Source organism: Canis lupus, chromosome 24, assembly GCF_003254725.2.
Source record: "Canis lupus dingo isolate Sandy chromosome 24, ASM325472v2, whole genome shotgun sequence".
In the NCBI taxonomy this organism is placed as follows: domain Eukaryota; kingdom Metazoa; phylum Chordata; class Mammalia; order Carnivora; family Canidae; genus Canis; species Canis lupus.
This window is the reverse complement of record NC_064266.1, coordinates 21,721,569-21,744,007: the sequence shown is the minus strand read 5'-3', so window position 1 is coordinate 21,744,007 and position 22,439 is coordinate 21,721,569. Positions and strand designations below refer to the sequence as shown.

At 42.1% G+C, this 22,439-nt stretch overlaps 1 protein-coding gene across 8 annotated transcripts in view; it reads right to left on the bottom strand.

The window, feature by feature from the left end:
* Positions 1-22,439, bottom strand: part of KIF3B (kinesin family member 3B) — a 44,999-nt gene that overhangs the window by 7,066 nt on the left and 15,494 nt on the right. For 5 of the 8 annotated variants that reach the window (XR_007405584.1, XR_007405585.1, XM_035705673.2 and 2 more), the window contains exons 2-6: positions 11,870-13,337; positions 7,676-7,777; positions 7,131-7,253; positions 6,905-7,023; positions 336-449 (exon numbers count right to left, since the gene is read on the bottom strand). Coding sequence is in view for 6 of the 8 variants with exons in the window: in XM_035705673.2 (XP_035561566.1) it covers positions 336-449; positions 6,905-7,023; positions 7,131-7,253; positions 7,676-7,777; positions 11,870-13,273 (1,862 nt within the window). In the remaining 2 variants the exon portion in view is untranslated. Of the gene's footprint in view, positions 1-335; positions 450-6,904; positions 7,024-7,130; positions 7,254-7,675; positions 7,778-11,869; positions 13,338-16,690; positions 16,811-17,915; positions 17,939-18,054; positions 18,167-22,439 lie in introns of those variants that run through there. The other 3 variants (XM_035705675.2, XM_035705677.2, XM_035705676.2) reach the window with 3 other exon arrangements.

Here is a 22,439-nt window from a genome sequence, read left to right as displayed (position 1 = left end):
TGGCAGGCGCAAAGCTGAGCTGTTAATGTTCCCACCCCCACATCCTTGGCCGACCTTCTCCCATTATTCCAGCAAGACCCAGACAGACTGGAAATCCTCCTCCACGCTGTTTCAGATTGCCATACGATATGACACCCGTCTGGGTACTGCCCCTCCTTTGGCCTAGCATGCTTCATTTGACGGCTCAGTAGGCAAAAACGCAGGAACTTGGGAAAGGTTGTGAATTCACTGTGATAGTCTCCCAATTCCTAACAATACATCCTACCATACCCCTTGGGCTAAGTCTAGCTTATTTTTTCCCCCTCGTCCCCACCTTAAAATCAATAGTGACTTACTCCAGTCTGGTTATAGGATGTAATTTCCAATGATCTTCCTCTTCATCAAAGAAGGATCTATTCATAATTTTACTTTTTTCTTCCAAAGGGATGAAGTTTTCTATAATAAGATGCCTGTAAGAGCACACATACATGAGTGGACACAGGTGGAGAAAGAACAGAAGTGGAGTACTGGCTATACTAGGCATGGGAGTCATTAGATGAGAGTCAAGCCACTCAGCAAACACTCACAGGGCAAGCACTATGGGCCTACCATCAGACAGACAGCTAGGGTACAGACAGGAATGATACCTGGTCCCTGCCTGAGACAGAGAAGTCAGCCCTCTTAGATACAACAGGTGCTGATGGTGGGCTGCTCTAGAACTCTAGGGAGGTCACTTCTGCCCAAGGAGGAGCAGCTTGAGGAGGTGAAGAGACTGAAGACAAGTGGCCAGGCTCACGCTGTACCAGAGTGAACATGTGCTAACAGAAGTGTCTTCTAGGGGCCCACTGGTACTGCCAACCCAGCATATGAACTTCCAAAATGCTGAAAATGGATTAGAAATTAAACGGCCTTCTTCTGATGCCATGGATTGTTGCCCAAGCTAGAAAACTTCCCACTCTCATCACCAGGACAAAGAGAAAGACTGAGTGGATTTCAGTCCCTCAGACCACTGAGAGTAAAGACCATTCTTGAGAAGAGTCTCAGCCTGAGAAGTGTTGGGGAACATAGCAAACAGTGAAACTGGAACCCACTGGGTTGTGTCTCTCCATAGTGATGACTGTCCCCTGCCACATCTCTGCCTTCATACTCTCAAAACCTCAGGACAGAACAATACCAAAGGGGTATTAACGTGGGAAAGATACACAACACACACCACAGAGGTGTAGGGTACTGACCGTGAGAAAGAGGCTGACTCACTGTTTATTCAAAAGATATAAATAAGAGATATAACAATGAAATGAAAAAGGCTTCCCTGGGGAAAAATATTTCAGAGAGATGGAATTTTCTATTTATTTTATTTGAAACATTTAAGAAATTATTTTTTATGACATATATTTGTTTTTTTCTGATTTTAAAAGTCCTATCTATACAGTAGGAAATGTGAAAAATACATCTACATATAATTTCACTAACCAGAGGTAGCTATTATTAATATTTTGACATATTTTGTTCTGATTTTTTTCTAGGTGTACATACCTAGAAAGAGGACACATTTAATTGTAAGAGCTCTTTCCAAATTTAAAACTTGGTCATTAAAGAATCCCTCTGAAAAGCTCTTTCTTTTCCTTTTTCCTTTCCTTTCCCCCTTCCCTTCCCTTCCCTTCCCTTTCCTTCCTTTCTTCTTTCTTTCAAATATTTTTATTTATTTATTCATGAGAGACACACAGAAAGAGAGTGAGAGGCAGAGACACAGGCAGAGGGAGAAGCAGGCTCCATGCAGGGAGCTGGACGTGGGACTCGATCCCAGGTCTCCAGGATCACGCCCTGGGCCAAAGGCAGGCGCTAAGCTGCTGAGCCACCCAGGGATCCCTGAAAAGCTCTTTAAAGAAAAATTCCAGCTAGGGGCACCTGTCATGCAACTCTTGATCTTGGGATTGTGAGTTCAAGCCCCAAATGGGTATACAAAATCCTTTAAAAAAGAAAAGAAAAATCTCAGTTGTGGAAGGACTGATGGAGAAAAACAGTATTTTGCAACCCCTAATGAAAGAATCATTACAGACAAATTGTTGTTGGTTGAAACCATTAACTCAGCGGTTCTTAAGCCAGGCTGCATGTTAATATCACTTGCAAACTTAAAAAAATATCTTGTCCAGACCTCATGAGAGACCACTGGTTCTCAAAGTGTGTTCACAGAACCAACAGGAGCAACAACTGGAACCTGATAGAAATGCAAATTCTCAGGCTCCATACCAGATGTACTGAATCAGACTCTGGTTATGGAATCCCACAATATATATTTAACAGGCCCTTCAGGTGATTTGGTACCTGCTAAAGTTTAAGGACCACTGCCCTAGACAAATTAAGTCAGAATCTTCAGGGTGAGGCCTTTTTAAAAGACCTCATATAATTTCAGTATGCAGCGAAGGTTGAGAACCAGTGCTTCAGTGCTTGCTTTCTTTTTTTTTTTCAGTGCTTGCTTTCATTTAAAATCCAGACTGAGGGCAACCTGGGTAGCTCAGCAGTTTAGTGCTGCCTTCAGCCCAGGGCCTGATCCTGGAGACCTCGGATCAAGTCCCACATCAGGCTCCCTGCATGGAGCCTGCTTCTCCCTCTGCCTGTGTCTCTGCCTCTCTCTCTCTCTCTCTCTCTCTCTCATATGAATAAATACATAAAATAAATAAAATAGTAAAAAAAAAAAAAAATCCAGACTCAGATATTTCTATAGCCTGACCTGGCTTTTCAATAAGCCAACTGTGAAAAAAGTTTTAAAAAGAAAAGGGATTGCTAGGGATCCCTGGGTGGCACAGCAGTTTGGCGCCTGCCTTTGGCCCAGGGCGCGATCCTGGAGACCCGGGATCGAATTCCACGTCGGGCTCCCGGTGCATGGAGCCTGCTTCTCCCTCTGCCTGTGTCTCTGCCTCTCTCTCTCTCTCTGTGTGTGACTAACATAAATAATAAATAAAAATTAAAAAAAAAAGAAAAGGGATTCCTTCAGATTAAAATAAGCTGAAGAGAAATAATAACCAAATGCAATATGTGGTCTTTATATAGATATTAATATGAACAAACCCATAAAATCTGAATATGGGCAAGGCATGGGAGCACACTAAGAAACCAATGTTAGTTTTGTTAGGTGGAAAGATATCACTGTGTATACAAAAATCAATTGTATTTCTATACACTAGCAGTAAACATTCTGAAGATAAAATTAAGAAAAACAATTCCAGGGCAGCCCGGGTGGCTCAGTGTGGTTTAGCGCCGCCTTCAGCCTAGGGCTTGATCCTGGAGACCCGGGATCAAGTCCCAAATCGGGCTCTCTGCATGGAGCCTGCTTTTCCCTCTGTCTGTGTCTCTGCCTCTCTCTCTCTCTCTCTCTCTCTCTCTCTGTCATGAATAAAGAAATAATATTTATTTTTTTAAATAATATTTTTTTAAAAAGAAAAACAATTCCATATACAATAGCAAAATAAAAATTATTAGCTATATATTTAACAAAAGAAGTTTACGACTTATCCACTGAAAACTAAAAACATTCTTAACAGAAATTAAAGAAGATCTAAATAAATAAGACACCCCACATTCATGGATCAAAACACTTAACTGTTACGATAGTACTCTCTAAATGGATCTATAGATTCAATGTAGTTCCTATCAATATCCCAGCTGGCTTTTTCACAGAAATTGACAAGCCAATCTTAAGATGTGTACAGAAATGCAAGAAATCCTAAATAGTCAAAAACAGTCTTGAAAAAGAACACCAAAGTTGGAGGACTAATACCTCCTCATTTCAAACTTACTACACAGCTATAGTAATCAAGACAGTGCTGTATTGGCATAAAGACAAACAAATAGATCAGTGGAACAATATTGAAAATTCAGAAATAAACCCTTCCATTTATGATCAACTGATTCTCAATAAGGGTGCAAAGACAGGGCAGCCTGGGTGGCTCAGTGGTTTAGCGCCGCCTTCGCCCCAGGGCGTAATCCTGGAGACCCGGGATAGAGTCCCATGTTGGGCTCCCTGCATGGAGCCTGCTTCTCCCTCTGCCTGTGTCTCTACCTCTCTGTTTCTCTGTTTCTCATGAATAAATAAATAAAATCTTAAAAAAAAAAAAAAGGGTGCAAAGACAATGAGAGAAGACCCTTTCAACAAATAGTGCTGGGACAACTGGATATCCACATGCAAAAGAATGCACTTGGAACCCTACTTCATACTATATACAAAACTTAACTCAAAATGGATCATAGACCTAAATGTAAAACCTAAAACTTTAAGACTCTAAGATGACCTAAGAGAATTGAAAACATAAGTCCTCAATAAAACTTGTACACAAATGTTCACAGCAGTTATTATTCATAATAGCTAAAAACAAACCACCCAAAGCTCCACCAACTGATGAATGGGTATATAAAATGTGGTACATTCATACAATACAATATTATTCAACCATAAAAAATAATGAAATATTGATATGTGCTACAATATGTATGATCCTTGAAAACACTATACTAAGTGAAAGAAGCCAGCCACAAATGGCCATACTATTCCATTATAAATTGATATGTAATATCCAGAATAGGAAAATTTAGATACAATACCAATAAAATATATAGATAAGTTGGACTATATCAGAATTAAAATCTTTTGTGCTGCAAACAAAATACCATAAAGTGAAAAGACAACCCATAGAATGCAAGAAAATATCTACAAATCATATATCTGATAAGGGACTTGTCTCCAGAATATAGGAAGAACTCTTACAGCTCAATAACAAAAAGACCCAATAAATTACCCAACTTTAAAATGGGCGAAGGATTTAAACAGACATTTCTCCAAAGAAGATATGCAAATGGACAAAGAGCACATGAAAAGACATTCCATATCATTAGTCATTAGAGAAATGTAAATCAAAACCTCAATGAGATACTACTTCACACCAATTAGGATAGCTATAATAAAAAGGATAGACAGTAACAAGTGTCAACAGGATGTGGGAAAATTGGTGGTGAAAATGGAAAATGAAAAAAAAAACTAAAAAAAAAAAAAAGAAAATGGAAAATGATGCAGCCATTCTGGAAAACCATTTGGCAGTTCCTCCAAATGTTAAACACTGAGTTACCATATGACTTAAGCAATTCCACTCCTAGGTATATATCCCAGAAAAATGAAAACATGTTCATATAAAAATTTGTACATGAATGTTCACAGCAGCATAATAGCCAAAAACTGGAAACAACTCAAATGTCCATAAACTGATAAACAAACAAAATGTGTGATATATCCATACAATCCAATATCATTCAGCCATAAAAAAGAATGAAGTCCTGACATGCTACAACATGAATGATCCTTGAAAGCATCATGTTAAGTGAAGGAAACCAGTCATAGAAGGCCACTGATTATAAGACACCATTTATATGAAATGTTCAGAATATACAAATTTACAGAGACAGAAAGAAGATTAGTAGGTACTTAGGGCTGGAGGGGGGCAAGTAATAAGGAATGACTGCTAACTGGTATAGGATTTCCTTGGAGGGGGAGGGGGACACAAAAAACGTTTTAAAATCAGATTGTGTGGGGATCCCTGGGTGGCGCAGCGGTTTAGCGCCTGCCTTTGGCCCAGGGCGCGATCCTGGAGACCCGGGATCGAATCCCACGTCGGGCTCCTGGTGCATGGAGCCTGCTTCTCCCTCTGCCTGTGTCTCTGCCTCTCTCTCTCTCTCTGTGTGTGACTATCATAAATAAATAAAAAATTTAAAAAAATAAAAAATAAAAAAAAAATAAAATCAGATTGTGGTGATTTTACAACCCTGTAAATATGCATTTTTAAAAATGATTTGTATTTTATTTTATTTTATTCTTTATTTATTTATTGGGGGGGGGGGCGTTGAGGGGAGGGGCAGAGGGAGAGAGAATCTTAAGCAGGCTTCATGCCTAGCACAGAGCCCAATGCGGGGCTTGAACTCACAATCCTGAGATTATGACCTGAGCCGAAATCAAGAGTTGGATGATTAACTGAGCCACCCAGGCGACTTGTATACTAATTTAAATAGGTGAATCAAGGCAGCCCTAGTGGCTCAGTGGTTTAAAGCCACCTTCAGCCCAGGGCCTGATCCTGGAGACCTGGGATCGAGTCCCACGTCAGGCTCCCTCCATGGAGCCTTCTTCTCCCTCTGCCTGTGTCTCTGCCTCTCTCTCTCTCTCTCATAAATAAATAAAATATTTTTTAAAATAGGTGAATCATACGCTATGTGAATTATACCTCAGTAAAGCATTTTTTTAAAACAGCATCATGGGGATCCCTGGGTGGTGCAGTGGTTTAGCGCCTGCCTTTGGCCCAGGGCGCGATCCTGGAGACCCGGGATCAAATCCCACTTCGGGCTCCCGGTGCATGGAGCCTGCTTCTCCCTCTGCCTATGTCTCTGCCTCTCTCTCTCTGTGTGACTATCATAAATAAATGAAAATTAAAAAAAATAAAAATAAAAAAAATAAAACAGCATCATGATCATGTATGTAGATATGCAGGAGTGAGAATAACAGGAAGTTAATGTTACATGAGGTTTTAGAATATTTCTATGAGAGATAAACGATAAAAGATTGTTTATAATGAATCTGGGTGGTGGGTGTTCATTATACCATTCAGAAAACTCTAGTTAATAAAAGATTCCCCCTTCTCAACAGAGGCTGGAGCCTTTAAAAACTTCAAGCAGGTAAGGGTGGAAAGAAACTTAGAGATCATCTGGTCATTCACCTAACAGATGGGATGCGGAGACAGAAAGTGACTCTCTCCAGAATAAACAGAAAACAGACAAGGCGGCAGAACATGAGTTGGGGAGAAGTAGGCAGGGGCCCTGTCTTCAAGACATGTTTCTTACTCAACAAACCTGCAAGTGGCTGGAGGTGCCACAAAGGGCCCAGACTTACTTGAGTTTCAGCTCCCTTGTGAGCTCGTTCTGAGTCTGCTCCAGCTCTTGGCGCTCCTTGATGTGCTCCTCTTGGAGGTCATGGATCTCTGCCTTCACTGCCTGAAGCTTGGAGAAGAGCTGGGACCAAGGGGAGAGGTGGGTGAGGAGGGGAGCCGTCCCGACAACAAAGTTCTGCCCTTCCCCCAAGCCACAAGACACCTCTGCCTGGCCTCGTTCCTTTATACCTTCTTGAGTTTTTTGGTCTTGATGTCCACCTCTTGCTGCAATGAGCTGTATGTCTCTTTAAGTTCCAAGGTCTCCTCATCTCTGCTTTCCATCTGTTGCTGGATTTCTCTTTCTCGACGTTTCTGAGTAACATCACAAAATTCATCAGCTTGCCTTGAGACCGTGTCTATATAAGAATACAGGGCTGGGTGATCCAGATCAGTCTCTCACTAGGAAGGGGCTGAACACCTCGTTTTCATTCCCTCTGAAGAATCTAATACAAGAGGGGTCCCTGGAGGCCCAGTGGGTTGAGTATCTGCCTTTGACTCAGGTCATGATCTCAGGGTCCTATGACAGAGTCTCACATTCGGCGCCCTGCTCAGCGGGGAGCCTGCTTCTCCCTCTGCCTCTCCCTCTGCTCATGCTCTCTCTCGCTCGCTCTCCCTCTCTCAAATAAATAAAACCTTTACAAAGAAAGAAAGCCTCTAATACAAGAGATACTTGCTCTGTGGCTTTAGCGCACCTCATCCCAGCCCGTTCTCCTCAGGAGGGAATGAAGAGATACCTGCTCTGCGATTTCCTGCCGTTTCTGCTCCAGGATTTTCTGCTGTTCGTTTGTGTGATCTACTATATTTTTTCCTCCAACCAGTAGCTTACTCTCCATGGCCTGAGTGAGAAAAAAGTAGAATCCATCTCGTGAATGACCTCTCTCAGAACATATCTCCTCACAGGGCAGCCTGTAAAACATAAGGAGCTCGGGACTAAGCCAAAGGGGTGAACTCTGGGGGAAAACAGATTGTGCTCAGCAGCGTCCTTACCATCACTGGGGTGGGGCTGAGGTGGCTCCACTGGGGCTTTACCTTAGAAACACTGAAGATACAGCTTCTCCAGGCAGAGAGGAATTTCAGCTTTCTTTTTTTTTTTTTCCAGCTTTCTTTTAAAATAATTTTTTTTTCTTTTTGGTTTTAGTGTATTGACCCTACTTAAAACCTATGGAGCACCTCCTATGTGCTGGGTGCTAGAGATGCAACTGAATACAAATCACAAAGCTGAAGAGTCCACTGAGGGCCACAGACAAGTAAGCAGGTTCTTACCCTATGGAGTCAGACACCATCAGGAGGAAAAGAGTAATATGGGAGAGGCATAGGGGAGGAAGAGAATCCAGGCTTTTGGAGGAAATTGAGAAAAGCTTCCCATCTCAAGCGTGCTGAAGTAAAAATAGGAATTAGCTAAGAGAAAAAAATGCAGGGGTGGCTCAGTTGGTTAAGCATTTGACTCACAATGTCAACTCAGGTCACAATCTCAGGGTCACAGGATTAAGTACCATGCTGGGCTCCTCATTCAGCAAGGAGTCTACTTGAGATTCACTCTCTCCTTCTCCCTCTGCCCCTCCTCCTGCTCACACATGCCCTGTCTCTTTCTCTCAAATAAATAAAATCTTAAAAAAAAAAAAAATCATGTGTGAGAAGGTAGGGTAGGAAGTGGTGATGCATGAAGTTGGCAAAGCAATCAAGGGTCAATCTAAAAACATCAAAGCCCTGTTAAGAGAGACTGAAATTGATCCTGAGAACCATAGGGATCACAATGACTGTTCTTGGAGCATAGGGTACATGGTCAGATTTGTGTTTTAGAAACATTCTTCTCCCTCCACAGGAAGAATAACTGGAAAAGGGCAGGCCGGGTGGAGGGAAACCACCAGGAGGCTGTTTTGAGGATCCAGGCCTGGGTTGGGGCAGTAATGGTGGGAGAGAGCAAAGTGTTTGGGTGCAAGAGTTCTGATCCGATGGCACAGGATTCAGAGGCCTTGGGACTGACTGGGCTATAAGGGGGATCAAGGGACAGCTAGCAGGGATAATTCCTAGGGGGTCTGGCTTGACTGAGAAAAGGCAGGCAGGAACAGGTTCTGGGTGGCCGTGGCCATCTCTGGAAATGTCCAATAGGCAGAGACTATTTAGGCTAGAAAGTTAGGAGACAGCTCTGAACTGGCTCAACAGATGGGACACTGTGAGCATTCAGATGGTGACGAAAGCCATTGGAAGGATTTGCACCTGAAAAACACAAAATCAAGGGGTGCCGAGGTGGCTTTGTTGGTTAAGCACTTGCCTTCAGCTCAGGTCGTGATCCCAGGGTCCTGGGATATAGTCCCACATGGGGCTCCCTGCTCATCAGGGAGTCTGTTCCTCCCACTGCCCTTCATCTCTCTTGTGCACTCTCTCTCTCTCACTTACTCTCTCAAATAAATAAATAAAATCTTAAAAAAGAAAAACACAGAATCCAAAAACTCTATAACCTTGCTTTTAAGAAACTTTAAAAATTAACAGTATCCCTGCTGCCATCTTTCAGCGAACCCTTGGGTCTGTTTCCTCTTCTTTCAAAATGATGTGGTTGGACTGGATTACTAACTGCCCTCACCCCCACACACACACTCCTTCCAGCTCTAAAATACTTTTGTCCTATGATTTTACAGCATCCAGAGATTTCGAGAAACAGAAGTAATATCATTTTCCCATAAACAAAATGTCTTAAGAGATTCAGTAACCTTGAGGTAATACTGAGTCCTGCCCCACTTGTCCTCCAAGAATTGCCCAAATAACCCAGTTTGTTTAAAGAGTCTGGGTATTCCTGGGCTTGAATAACAGACATGATCCTAAAAAGCAGCATGTGCATCAAACATGGGCATACCCATTACACTTCAAGTGCAGAAATAAGGAGGGGAGGAAGTGGCATCTGACATTAAGGAATTCCACAATAAGCCCCTCGCTGGAACAAAGTGATCTCCTAATTGTGTTGTATAGGACTCCATTTTCACATCAGGTCTTTAAAGCTCTGGAAAGGACTCCTGCCTCTGAAGTAATATAGAAACTGGCTCTGTGAAAGAGCTACTATGGAGTCACAGATAAAGGACAGCTTCATACAGTGGGGAAAGGGGAGGCAACAAAGAACTCACTGGTCATTTTTAAATTAATAAACAAGGATACATTTGAGAGTTGAAATCAGAGTTCATATAAATTCACTAGGAAATAACCCAAAACCTCAGAGCCGTTCTGGCTTGTGGTCAGGCAGCAGTCATCCCCAGATTTCCAGGGCTAGCTCTGTCCTCTCCTCTGCCAGTAAAGCCCTGTGGCAGCCCCGAGTCCAGACACCTGATAGAATAGCATACTGGCACCAGAAGGAAAATATACAGGAGTCTCCACACTCTAGAATGTTAGTCAGCCACTGTCTCACAGGGGTTGGAAGTTGAGGGAGGGGGTTGACTATAAAGGAGCATTTGGGGGGTGATGGAATTGTTCTGTATCTTGTATGGTTGGGGCACTGCATATTAGAATCACAATGAGGGATGCCTGGATGGCTCAGTCAGTTAAGCATCTGACTCTCGATCTCAACTCAGGTCTTGATCTCAGGGTGGTGAGTTCAAACAGACATGCACAAAACCTCAACATGAGATGCCATTTTATATACATCAGACATAGGAAAATTAAGGCAAGGGCACCTGGGGGGCTCAGTCAGTTAAGTGTCTGCCTTCAGCTTGGGTCATGGGATTGAGTCCCACAGTGAGCTCCCTGCTCAGCGGGGAGCCTGCTTCTCCCTCTCTTCCCCACTTGTGCTCTCTGCTGCTGTCTCTGTCTCTCAAATAAATAAATAAAATCAAGAAAAGAAAGAGAAAGAAAGAAAGAAAGAAAGAAAGAAAAGAAAGAAAGAAGAAAGGAAGGAAGGAAGGAAGGAAGTAAGGATGACGGAAGGAAGAAAGAAAGAAAGAAAGAAAAAGCAAGAAATGAAAGAAAGGAAGAAGAAAAGGAGGAAGGAAGAAGGAAGGAAAGGAAGAGGAAGGAAGAGAAAGAAGACAGAAAGAAATAAAGAAAGGAAAAAGAACCAACAACTAAAAAAGAAAGAACGATAAAAGCCATCATCCACACAGCCATACCAAAGACCAGCCCCCCTCACCGCACCCTCCCGCACCCTCCCTTCCTTCGCTCTTCCCCAGTTGTGGTTTCCGGACAAGGAGCAATCAGAGTTCACACTGTGTAGAAGCTTCAATTCACATGGCCAAAAACAACTTTTGATTATCTAATAAAATTGGGCTGCATGTACCCAAGGACCTAATGGCACCAGGTAAGAAATTCTTGCTCATATATATGTTCTCTTGGAGCCAAGCACAAAAACACCCATAACAAAAAAATGGAAATAACCCACTATGAGGAGAATGGAATACCACACACTTCTCAGAGCAGTAATAATGAATGAGTCACAGCAACAAGCATCAATATGGACAAATCTCATTACATAAAGTTGATCAAGCAAACCGCAGCAGTGAGATTCCATTTATAAAGAGGTACAAAATGATGTGAAATGAAAACTGTCTTTTTCTAGAGACATAGACATATATGAAAAAACTATAAAGAAAAGTCAGGAAACAATAAGCATCAAATCCAAAACAAGGGCTACCCTGTGGGGGAGGGAGGCACAAAGAGCTTATTAAGATATGGATTACATCGTACTTCTCACACTGGCTGGGGGACCCATGGGCGTCGGTGTTGTTGCTGCTTTTTACACCTTGCCTGTAGGTAAACATTATTCCTCCTACAGGTTCAGTATAAACTTGAAGAAATGATTTTTATGTCAACTTGACAAATGTTTACTGGACACTGGACCCCATGGAGCTGTTGGGAATGTAATACTTGAAAGGAACATCATCCCTCGTGCCATTTTTTTGATAAAACAGAAAGCACCAAAAGAAAGGGCCTGGGGAAGGGTGTGGTACCTTGATTTTGGCACCCAGCATCTCAGCAGCATCCTTCTCCCGCCGCAGGTCCTCCATCTTCTTCTCCTTCTCCTTCAGCAGCCTCATCTTCTCCTCTGCAACCAAGCTGTGGTCCTCTACAATGGCCCGCTTCTCAATCTCCAGTTTTTCTTGCTGTTCCCGCCAGTAATCATCCTTATCATCCCCTTCCTCCTCACCCTCTTCTCCCTCCTCCTCCTCCTCCTCCCCGCCCCCACCACTGCCACCACCTTCCCTCCGCTTCTCTCGCCTCTTCCTCCTGCCAATGGACCGTTTTTCCAGCTGGGCCTTGAGCCGAGCAATCTCTTCCTGGAATTCTCGAAGGAGGGCATCTTTTGGGTCCTCATTGACCCTTGGCTTGTTCTTAATGTTTTTGGCACGGTTGGCATATCTCAGAGTGGTCAGAGTCTCTTCTACATTGTACGAGGCAGGTCCCACGTTGGCTACCATCACAGTTTTAGCATTGCCACCAAGAGAATCTTGGAGGAGCCTGGTCAGCTTTGAGTCCCGATAAGGAATGTGAGTGCTTTTCCCATCCACCAGGGCAGAGATGACATTACCTAAGGCTGAGAGGGACAGATTGATCTTGGTCGCTTCCTTGAGTCTCTCTCCTTGTGCACCAGTCTTGGCTTGCCGTTCGCTGCCAGCGAGATCCACAAGGTTCAATTTCCCTACACGGATATGATTTTCTCCATCAAGGCCCACCTCACTGCACTCAATGGTGATCACAAAAATTGCATGAGAGCGTGAGCTGTGCTCGTTCATGTTGGTAGCACCAACCGAGCGGTTCTGGTTCCCCACGTTCATCACATGTTCTATTTCCTTCACACTCTTGGTGACAAAGGAGGACAGGTCTTTCACATACACTCCAGTGTCAGGCCTCTCTTTGAGCTCAAGCCTTTTGGTCTGATCCTTTGAGAGCAGATCTCGGATCTCTTCCTGGTAGATCTCTAAGTAAGAAGCCCTGACAAGGTACTGTTGATTCTGGGATCGAGAGATATGGGTGAAGATGTGGTCAAATGAGTTAGGGATAACTCCTCTTTTCTCAGGGTCACCACGGACTCCTTCCATCGTGTAGGTTTTCCCAGTCCCAGTTTGTCCATAGGCAAAAATCGTCCCATTGAAACCCTGCAGGACAGAGTCCACAAGTGGTCGGAACGTCTCATCATAGAGTTCAAACTGCTTGGCATTCCAGTCATACACTGCATCAAAGGTGAAGGTCTTGGGCATTTCATGGGCCACTCCTTTGGGGTTCTTCACTGACACCTGCCCCAGCTTCACATCCACATCCACCACCTTATCATATGAAGCAGCCTTTTCCTTGCCATTCATGGGCCGACAGCGAACCACCACCCTGACTGACTCTGAGCTTTTTAACTTTGACATGATGAACTCTGACCGGGTCAACCTTGAGGGCTAAGAATCCAAAATGTCTCAGGATGCTAAGGTCCTAAAAAAAAAAAGCAAAAGTAAGTAAGGACAGTACAGTTGTTACTGAGGACTGTCACCTTCATCTTGCTAACCTTCTGACAGCTACATTTACTGTAATACACACTGTATTTCTTCACAGGATCTTAATGAGCTTCAGTGGGAAAAGTAAAAACTTTAGTCCACCAGTAGTGTAAACGAGCTTGTCCTCCCTTTGACTGATACTTTATCTTAGATTCCAGGTTGCAGCAGCTAGAAATCTTGTAAAAGCCTGGATAGCCTTATGTCCTGTTGAACTACTACAACCTCTTCAGGGAGCAATGTGGAACTATCTAGCAATACCTTTTGATGTAGCATTTGTATTTCTAAGAATTTATCCAACAGATAGAAGGATACTTGTGTGGCATCATTTGTGGTAGCAACAGACTGTGGACCACCCCAATTCCCATCAAGAGGGGCTTGACTGAATAAATTAAATATATATGTAAAAACACATACATAGTGGAATCCTGTGCATTTACTGAAAAGAATGTGCTTGCTAGTCTAATTGTAACCCTCAGGGTGCCTGGGTGGCTCAGTCAGCGAAGCATCTGCCTTAGGCTCAGGTCATGATCCCAGGGTTCTGGGATTGAGCCCCGAGTCTGGCTCTCTGCTTTGCAAGGAGCCTGCTTCTCCCTCTGCCTCTGCCTGCCACTCCCTCTGCTTGTACTCACATGCTTGCGCGCTCTCTGAAATCTTTTAAAAAATAAAAATAAATAAATGTAACCCTATATTAAGATATACTGCTACATGAAAAAAGTAGATGAGGAACAGGGTGTATAGTACTGTTAACATGGTGCGTGGGGCAGCCCCGGTGGCGCAGCAGTTTAGCGCCGCCTGCAGCCCAGGGTGTGATCCTGGAGACCCGGGATCGAGTCCCGCATCGGGTTCCCTGTATGAAGCCTGCTTCTCCCTCTGCCTGTGTTTCTGCCTCTCTCTCTCTCTGTGTCTCTATGAATAAATAAATAAAATCTTTAAAAAAAAAAAAAAAGCTGGTGAAGCCAAAGCTCAGAATTTAAAAAAAAAAAAAAAGCATGGTGCGTAAGCTGGGGAATATATGCATATACGTTTATGTTTGATATGCAAAACAATATTATTAGAAGTATGCATATAAAAGTGGTACCAGTGGCAGTCTCAGCAGGGAAACTGTGGGCCTAGAGGATTCTCAGGTCAAGAGAGAGAAAATGTCACAGTACACTCATTTGTACTGTCTGGATTTCCTATCTTGTGCCAACAAGACTCTTCCATTCTAAAATCATAAACTATGGCTTGTGCAAAATGTATGCAAATAATTGAGGACGTGGTGTAATACATTACACAGAAAGCACCTATGCAACCAACAAATTGAATACAACTTGAATTCAAATAAGAAATAGGTGTTAGGAACGCCTGGGTGGCTCAGTGGTTGAGCATCTGCCTTTGGCTCAGAGCATGATCCTGGAGTCCCCAGATCGAGTCCCATGTCAGGCTGCCTGCATGGAGCCCGCTTCTCTCTCTGCCTGTGTCTCTGCCTCCTCTCTCTGTGTCTCATGAATAAATAAAATCTAAAAAAAAAAAAAAAAAAAAAAAAAAGGAGAAAGAAAGAAAGAAAGAAAGAAAGAAAATAGGTGTTCCTTTTTTTTTTTTTTTTTTTTTAAGTAGAGGCGCCTGTGTGGCTGTTGGTCTTAAGCAACTGACTCTTTATTTCAGCTCAGGTAGTAATCTCAGGGTTGTGAGATCAAGCCTCATGTGGGGCTCTCTGTGCTAAGCACGGAGTCTGCTGGAGAATCTCTCTCCTCTCCTTCTGTCCTCCCCCACCCCTAAAATAAACAAATAAATCTTTAAAAGAAAAAATTTTTTAAGTAAAAACAAAAATGATAACTTCATTTGGTGCTGGAAAACTCAGGGAGCAGAAGAAAGGATGATTAAATGGGTCCTTTGGGAAGGGGTAGCAAGCAAGCAGATCAGAGTGAAGAAGAGGTACATATGAGGACCCCAAATTCCTAAAACCCTCAGTGTGGGGCATTTTTTGTTTTTTAACAAATAATTTGCCTGCTTCTCAATTCAGTGACCTCTTTAGTGAAAAGTCCCTCTCCTTCTCTAGCCACTCAGGTCCCTGTCCACGAGGCAAGCATTATTAGATTTTTAATCTTCCTGAGCTAGTTCACGCATAGCAAGCAAATACGTACTAATACATACTTACCTCCTCCTTTTTAACACAAGCATAGAATGTTATACTCAGTAATAACACAGTGTCCTGCATATTGCTTTTCCTCACTAGACAACATATCTTGGAATTTGTTTCCTCAATAAATATATAGCTACCTTATTCTTTGACAGCAGCAAAATATTCCATTGCATGGAAGTGTCACAATTTAATCACAATCTTAGCACTTAAGCTGTTTCTGATATTTTACTGTGAAAAAAACTAGGTCCGCATCCTTTCACATGTGGGAAAATATACCTATAAGATAAATTTCTAAATGTACAACTGCTGGTTCACAGGATAGATGCATTTGTAATTTTTTTTTTTAATTTTTTATTTATGATAGTCACAGAGAGAGAGAGGTAGAGACACAGGCAGAGGGAGAAGCAGGCTCCATGCACCGGGAGCCTGACGTGGGATTCGATCCCGGGTCTCCAGGATCGCGCCCTGGGCCAAAGGCAGGCACTAAACCGCTGCGCCACCCAGGGATCCCTGCATTTGTAATTTTAATAAACACTCAGGACAGTGCTAACAATTTCTATCTATCTATTTATTTATTTATTTATTTATTTATTTATTTATTTATTTATTTATTTTTAACAATTTCTTTTTAGTTGTGAGGGTGACCTATTCTCTGCCAACAAAGGAATGGGAGAATGAGAGGCAGTGATAGGCCAGTCTATGGCTTTTGTGCTGTAGATAATAAAAATAGTCAATATATTCCCCCATTAAGCTTTTATTAAAAATCCTGCTGCTGCTAAGCACATGGACACATGAAAAGTTACTTTCTATACTTCTCTAGTTGTTATAGGTAATAAAATAATGTCTAGAATAAAGAGCTAGGGCAGCCCCGGTGGCGCAGCGGTTTGGCGCCGCCTGCAGATCCTGGAGACCCGGGATCGAGTCCCACATCGGGCTCCCTGCATGGAGCCTGCTTCTCCCTCTCCCTCTGCCTGTGTCTCTGCCTCTCTCTGTGTGTCTATAAATAAAAATCTTAAAAAAAAAAAAAAAAGACCCATCTTTAAAAAAAAATATATAGAATAAAGAGCTAGAAGACCTCTAACCCTCCTGGAACCCATTTTCTGTAAAATTGGTAAAACAGGGATAATTCTCCTTCCTTATGGATGATTGTGAGACTCAGAGGTACTTACAAAGGTGGAGATACTTTATGAACTAATATAAAGCTGGATTAAAATGAACTGATACAGATTCATCCAAAACCCTTGCCAAAGGGTCATTCCAGATTATTGGTGAGTCCTTTTATTCTCTTGTTCAGTTTGTAGTTGTCATCCTAAAAAAAATCGATTAAACTGAGACCCAAATACCTAATCAGTGTTCAATTAGAAGTGAAGCTCAAGCCATTTAAGGACAACCATGTAAAAGAGAGTCCCTCATTCCTCACCTTCAACATGCTATTACAATTTTAACTAATGATAAGAAAGAACGAGATGTTAGAATGGCCAGTCTGTTTACTGTGTCTCCCTTTCTTTTCTGGGGCAATGGTCCCCAGGCTACCACTGCAGTCGATCCCTTGCCTATCTCTACCTCCATGTCAGCAGAGACCTGCAAAAGCTGTCCAGGTGCCAGGCTCAAACCCCAGCCCCCTGAGCCTCCTGTGGGGAGGCCTCTGCTGTTGCGCATGGGATGGTTTACACAAAGTCCTAGACCCAGTGTAAGAAACATAAGGGGTGGGAATGAGGGGATGCTTGGCTGGCTCAGCTGGTAGAGTCTGCAACTCTTGATCTCAGGGTCATGAATTTGAGCCCCACTTTGGGTGGAGATTACTTAAATAAATAAAACTTAAAAGAAAAAAAAAAGAAAGAAATGTGAGGGGGTTAAGTGGAGAATGTGTCAGTGGAGAGACCAATTTTTCTGCATTGCACACCCCTGAAGAGGCAGTTTTTACCTATCAAAACAATGAGGCCCCAAGCTTGTTTAAAAAAAAAAAAACCTGCAGCAGGGTGACCTTGACATTCAGCTGCTTGTGTTAGGGCACCGTATGTTTTTTGAGCTCTCCAAAACGATAAAAACAAAGGAATGATAATGACCTACAATCATGTTTAAAATGTTTTAAAAAGAAAGAATTCCCAAAGCCTGCGTCCCCTTAATTAAATCTCAACTCAGAACACAGAACACCATTTCTTTTCAGAGCTCACTGAGCTCCACTGCACTAGTCATGTATTATTGACGTAGTGCTTCAGGAAGATGGGCTAATTTAATTTCCTGCCACCAGGGCTTAAAAACTTGCTCTGGGTCCTCCTCAAAGGAGAGGGTTTTCTTGGAAGGATGCCCTGACACTCTTTCTTTACTTTATTACCTTCCTTACTCTCCTTCTAGCGGGTCTAATTACAGTGATAAATCTTTAAAGGAACTCACAGTATTGCCAGGAAAAAAGCAACCACAGGTCAGCAGCTCGTCACCTTCATCCTGAATACCTTTTCTGTTAGAACCTGTCATTCCAACAACCACTGTTTGACCACTACACATGAAAAACCGAGTTTCTCCCCAACTTCACCTCTTTTGTCCACTGAGGAAATCAGTTACACATTTCTCATGGCAATGACACTCTTCCAGATCATTCTCCAGCTCTTATATTTGGATTAATGCACCTTTACCTTTGCTAGTTGTCACGGAGTCTTACCTCAAATTCTAGAACCAGGTGTGGATTGGATTCTTACTAACTATTGGCTTCCTATAAAAATTCTGGGACAGAAGTCACAAACTCATCACATTCTACCTGAAATATTTTATTTGGACCATTTTATTTGTTTAAAAAAAAAAAAATCTCAGAGCAGCCCAGGTGGCTCAGCAGTTTAGCACTGCCTTCAGCCCAGGTTGTGATCCTGGAGACCCGGGATGGAGTCCCACGTCAGGCTTCCTGCATGGAGCCTGCTTCTCCCTCTGCCTGTGTCTCTGCCTCTGTCTCTCTCTCCCTGTGTCTCTCATGACTAAATAAATAAAATCTTTAAAAAAAAAAGCTCAGAAATTCCACTTGTATTTACATGTATGTCTTAGTGAAAAACCTTCACGCTGTACACAAGGAAACATGGACAAGGATGCTTCCAGCAGCATGTTAAAATAGAAAAACTGGAAACAACCTAAATATCTATTTTCAGGGATGCCTGGGTGGCTCAGCGATTGAGCGTCTGCCTTCGGCTCAGGGCGTGATCCCAGAGCCTCGGGATTGAGTCCCACATCGGGTCCCTGCATGGAGCCTGCTTCTCCCTCTGCCTCTGTGTCTCTCCATCTCTAATGAATAAATAAATCTTTAAAAAAATTTAAAAATCTATTTGCAGGGGAATTGAAAGATAACATATGGCAAAATCATATCATAGACACTATACAATTCAGTAGGTAAAAGGAATAAATTAGAGCAGGGGTCAGCAAACTATAGCCCATGGGCCAAATGCAGCCCACAGTCTGTTTTTGTAAATATAATTTTATTGGAACATAGTCATACCCCTTTGTTTACATATTACATATTATCTATGGCTGCACTAGTTATAAAATGGCAGAGTTGAGTAGCTGTAACAGAGACAGTCTGGCTCACAAAACCTAAAATATTTACTGCCTAATCTTTTATAGAAAAAGTCTGCCAACTTTGAATTAGACATATATATTTACATGGATAAATAAACAGGCTGAATGAAAAAGCAAGTGCAGAGTGATAATTATGATTAAAAATTTATAAATATGGTGCCCGTGGAGTTGCATTTACTTATATGTAAGTATTAAAAAATGGGATAGAAAGATACAAAACAACTTATGATAGCAGCTGCCCAAACTGGGGAGAGGGAGAGGTGGAGAATGGGATTAAAAATGGGAAGGATTAGGCAGCCCAGGTGGCTCAGCAGGTTGGCGCCTGCCTTTGGCCCACGGCGTAATCCTGGAGACCTGGGATGGAGTTCCATGTTGGGCTCTCTTCATGGAGCCTGCTTCTCCCTCTGTCTGTGTCTCTGCCTCTCTCTCTGTGTCTCTTATTTTTTTTTTCTGTGTCTCTTATGAATAAATAAAATCTTTTTAAAAAAATGGGAAGGATATTTCACTTTTATCTGTAATATTTTATCATTTCTATTTAAAAAAAAAAAAAGCAAACAAACAGGGAGGTACACCTGGCTGGCTTAGTTGGTGGAGCATGCGGCTCTTAATCTCACAATTGCGAGTTTGAACCCCACATTGGGAGTAAAGTATACTTAAAAAACAAAACAAAACAAAAACAGGGAAAAGAGGTTTGAAGAAAGTAAGAGAAAATGTAAACAGCTGTCAATTCTGATTGTTTCTCATATTCTCTGAATGTTCAAAATTTTCTCAAAAACAAAAACCTACCAATTTTACATTTTATTTATTTTTTTTAAAGATTTTATTTATTTATTTATTTATTTATTAGAGACACACGCACACAGAGACAGAGAGAGAGAGGCAGAAACACAGGCAGAGGGAGAAGCAGGCTCCATGCAGGGAGCCCAATGTGGGACTCGATCCCAGGTCTCGGATCACACCCTGGGCTAAAGGCAGGCGCTAAATCGCTGAGCCACCAGGGCTGCCCAATTTTACATTTTAAGAAACAAAGTTTTTTGCTTTTCTTAAAGAATGGTAATATCTGACAACCGCTGGCCCATGCCCTAACTGGCAGCAACGGGAGCTGAGAAACAGCTGCCTCTTTGGAGGACCTGACCTCTCCAATCCTCCCCAAACCTGCTCCCTACTGTCTCACTCCTGGCATGCTTTGCCCATTTGTACTTCCTGCCTGGCTCCTATAGGCATCTCTATCTATAACCAAATTCATGTACATATGATCTGATTAGAAAGGCTCGCCATGCTAGCCCATCTTTTTATTTTTTTTTAAGATTTTATTTATTTATTCATAGAGACACAGAGAGAGAGAGACAGAGAGAGAGAGAGGCAGAGGGAGAAGCAGGCTCCATGCAGGGAGCCCGACGTGGGACTTGATCCAGGGTCTCCAGGATCACACCCTGGACTGAAGGCGGCGCTAAACCGCTGAGCCACCAGGGCTGCCCTAGCCCATCTTTTTAAATGACATTTACCAAGGTTCTATAATGACATGGAAAATGCTTATCATAAAGCAGTTTACAAAGTTGAATGCATACAATCACAATTTTCTAAAAATAAGACACATGAAAACATCAACAGTGGTCCATTTTGGATGATGGGACTATAGGTGATTTCCCCTGCTTCCTCAACAATCCTGTATTTTCCAAATATTCTTTCATGAGCATGTGGTATCTTCAAATGGGAAAAAATAAAGGTCTGGCAATTCACCAGAAACACCCCTGCAAGGAGGAGCAATCTGCAGGCGCAGAGTGCATACTAATGCATCTTTAATCAATGCATTCCAACACAGTGTCCTCTAAGATCATACCAGGCAACCACCTGCCAACCGCCTGGCCTGAAGTTCAAGGACTCAGAGTATCTGGAAGGCAGCTAAAGCCACAGATCACATGGGCCATCTGAAAAAACACTGCAACTCTCAGGCAAGAAGATAAAGCAACTCCCTATTAACTAGCCCAAAACAACTCCCTGTGCAAGTTTCTCTCAGGGGAAGCAGCTGCTTCTACTGTGTATCCACCTCATCACCATCAACACCACTCTCTCACAATGGCCGCTAATTGGGTTGAAGTACTATGACTCCTTATTTGCAATCCCTGAACTACCCCTAGAGAGCAAGTCCAATTCTAGGCCTCTTGTTCCCATAATGGCCAGTTATCAAAATGTGAGTTACATAATTTTTAAAGCAAGATTATTCATCTCCTTTTGAAAAATAACATCATTGCCCTGCAGAACTTTAAAAAGGACATAGATTTGTGTTGAGGGAACACTTCTATATTTGCTCATATATGCATAAAATATATTTGAAGGGATATTCATGAGCCAGATACCAATACCAGTTGCCTGTAGGGAAAGAGCTGTCTGGTGAGGGCCAAGAGTAGGAGGGAGACTTTGCATGTATACCCCTTGGACCTCTTGAGTTTTAAGTCGTGGGAATATATTGTGTGATCAGAAAAATAAAATTAGGGGGAAAATGAAATGGAAAAATCTTGTGAAATTAATTAGTAAACTAATATCCAGATGTTAAAATTCATCCTTTTCTTCTTTTCATCTATCTAGTTTCACGGATCACCATAAATATAAGGTAATAAAAATGCTTTGGGATGCCTGGCTGGCTCAGTCGGAGCGTGTGACTCTTGATCTCGGGATCATGAGTCTGAGCCCCACACTGGGTGTAGAGATTACTTATAAAAATAAATAAGTAACTTTAAAAAAAAAAAAAAAGGAAAAAATGTTTTACTTGATGAACAAAGGGCCCTAGAAGTAAAAGTACTTATCTCAACTTTATGGTTAAGTGTCATAAAAGAGCTTCCATGAGGTCGATGGTAATGGCATCTTTAACATTCTAATGTCATTGTGGCCTGTTAGGTAGCCTCAGCCCTAAAAGCATTTAAAGCAAAGATGTCAAAATACTAGACTAATTAAATATAGTCTGTTGTTATTACAGGCAATGTTTATAGCCAGACAGTTGTGCAAACTGTCTAAAATCCTGTAAACTGTCCCTTATGGTACATATATACATATGGTACATATGAGAGCCGTAGCTTCTCAAACTGGCATAGACTATTTGAGAAGAATTGAGTAATCAATATCTTGATCAATCCATTGAAATGTAATACTCAAAATGTTATAATCCCTGGAAACAGCCACTCCCATTTTTTAGAATTATTTTAAGGATATCAATAACCGAATATATGTGCAAGATGTACATATATGTCTATAATGATTTACAGTACCATCTCTAACCACCTAAATACTCATCAATAAAGGATTGGTTAAGATACATCTCTACAGTGGGAAATTATGCAATCACTAAAATGACAATACACCTCT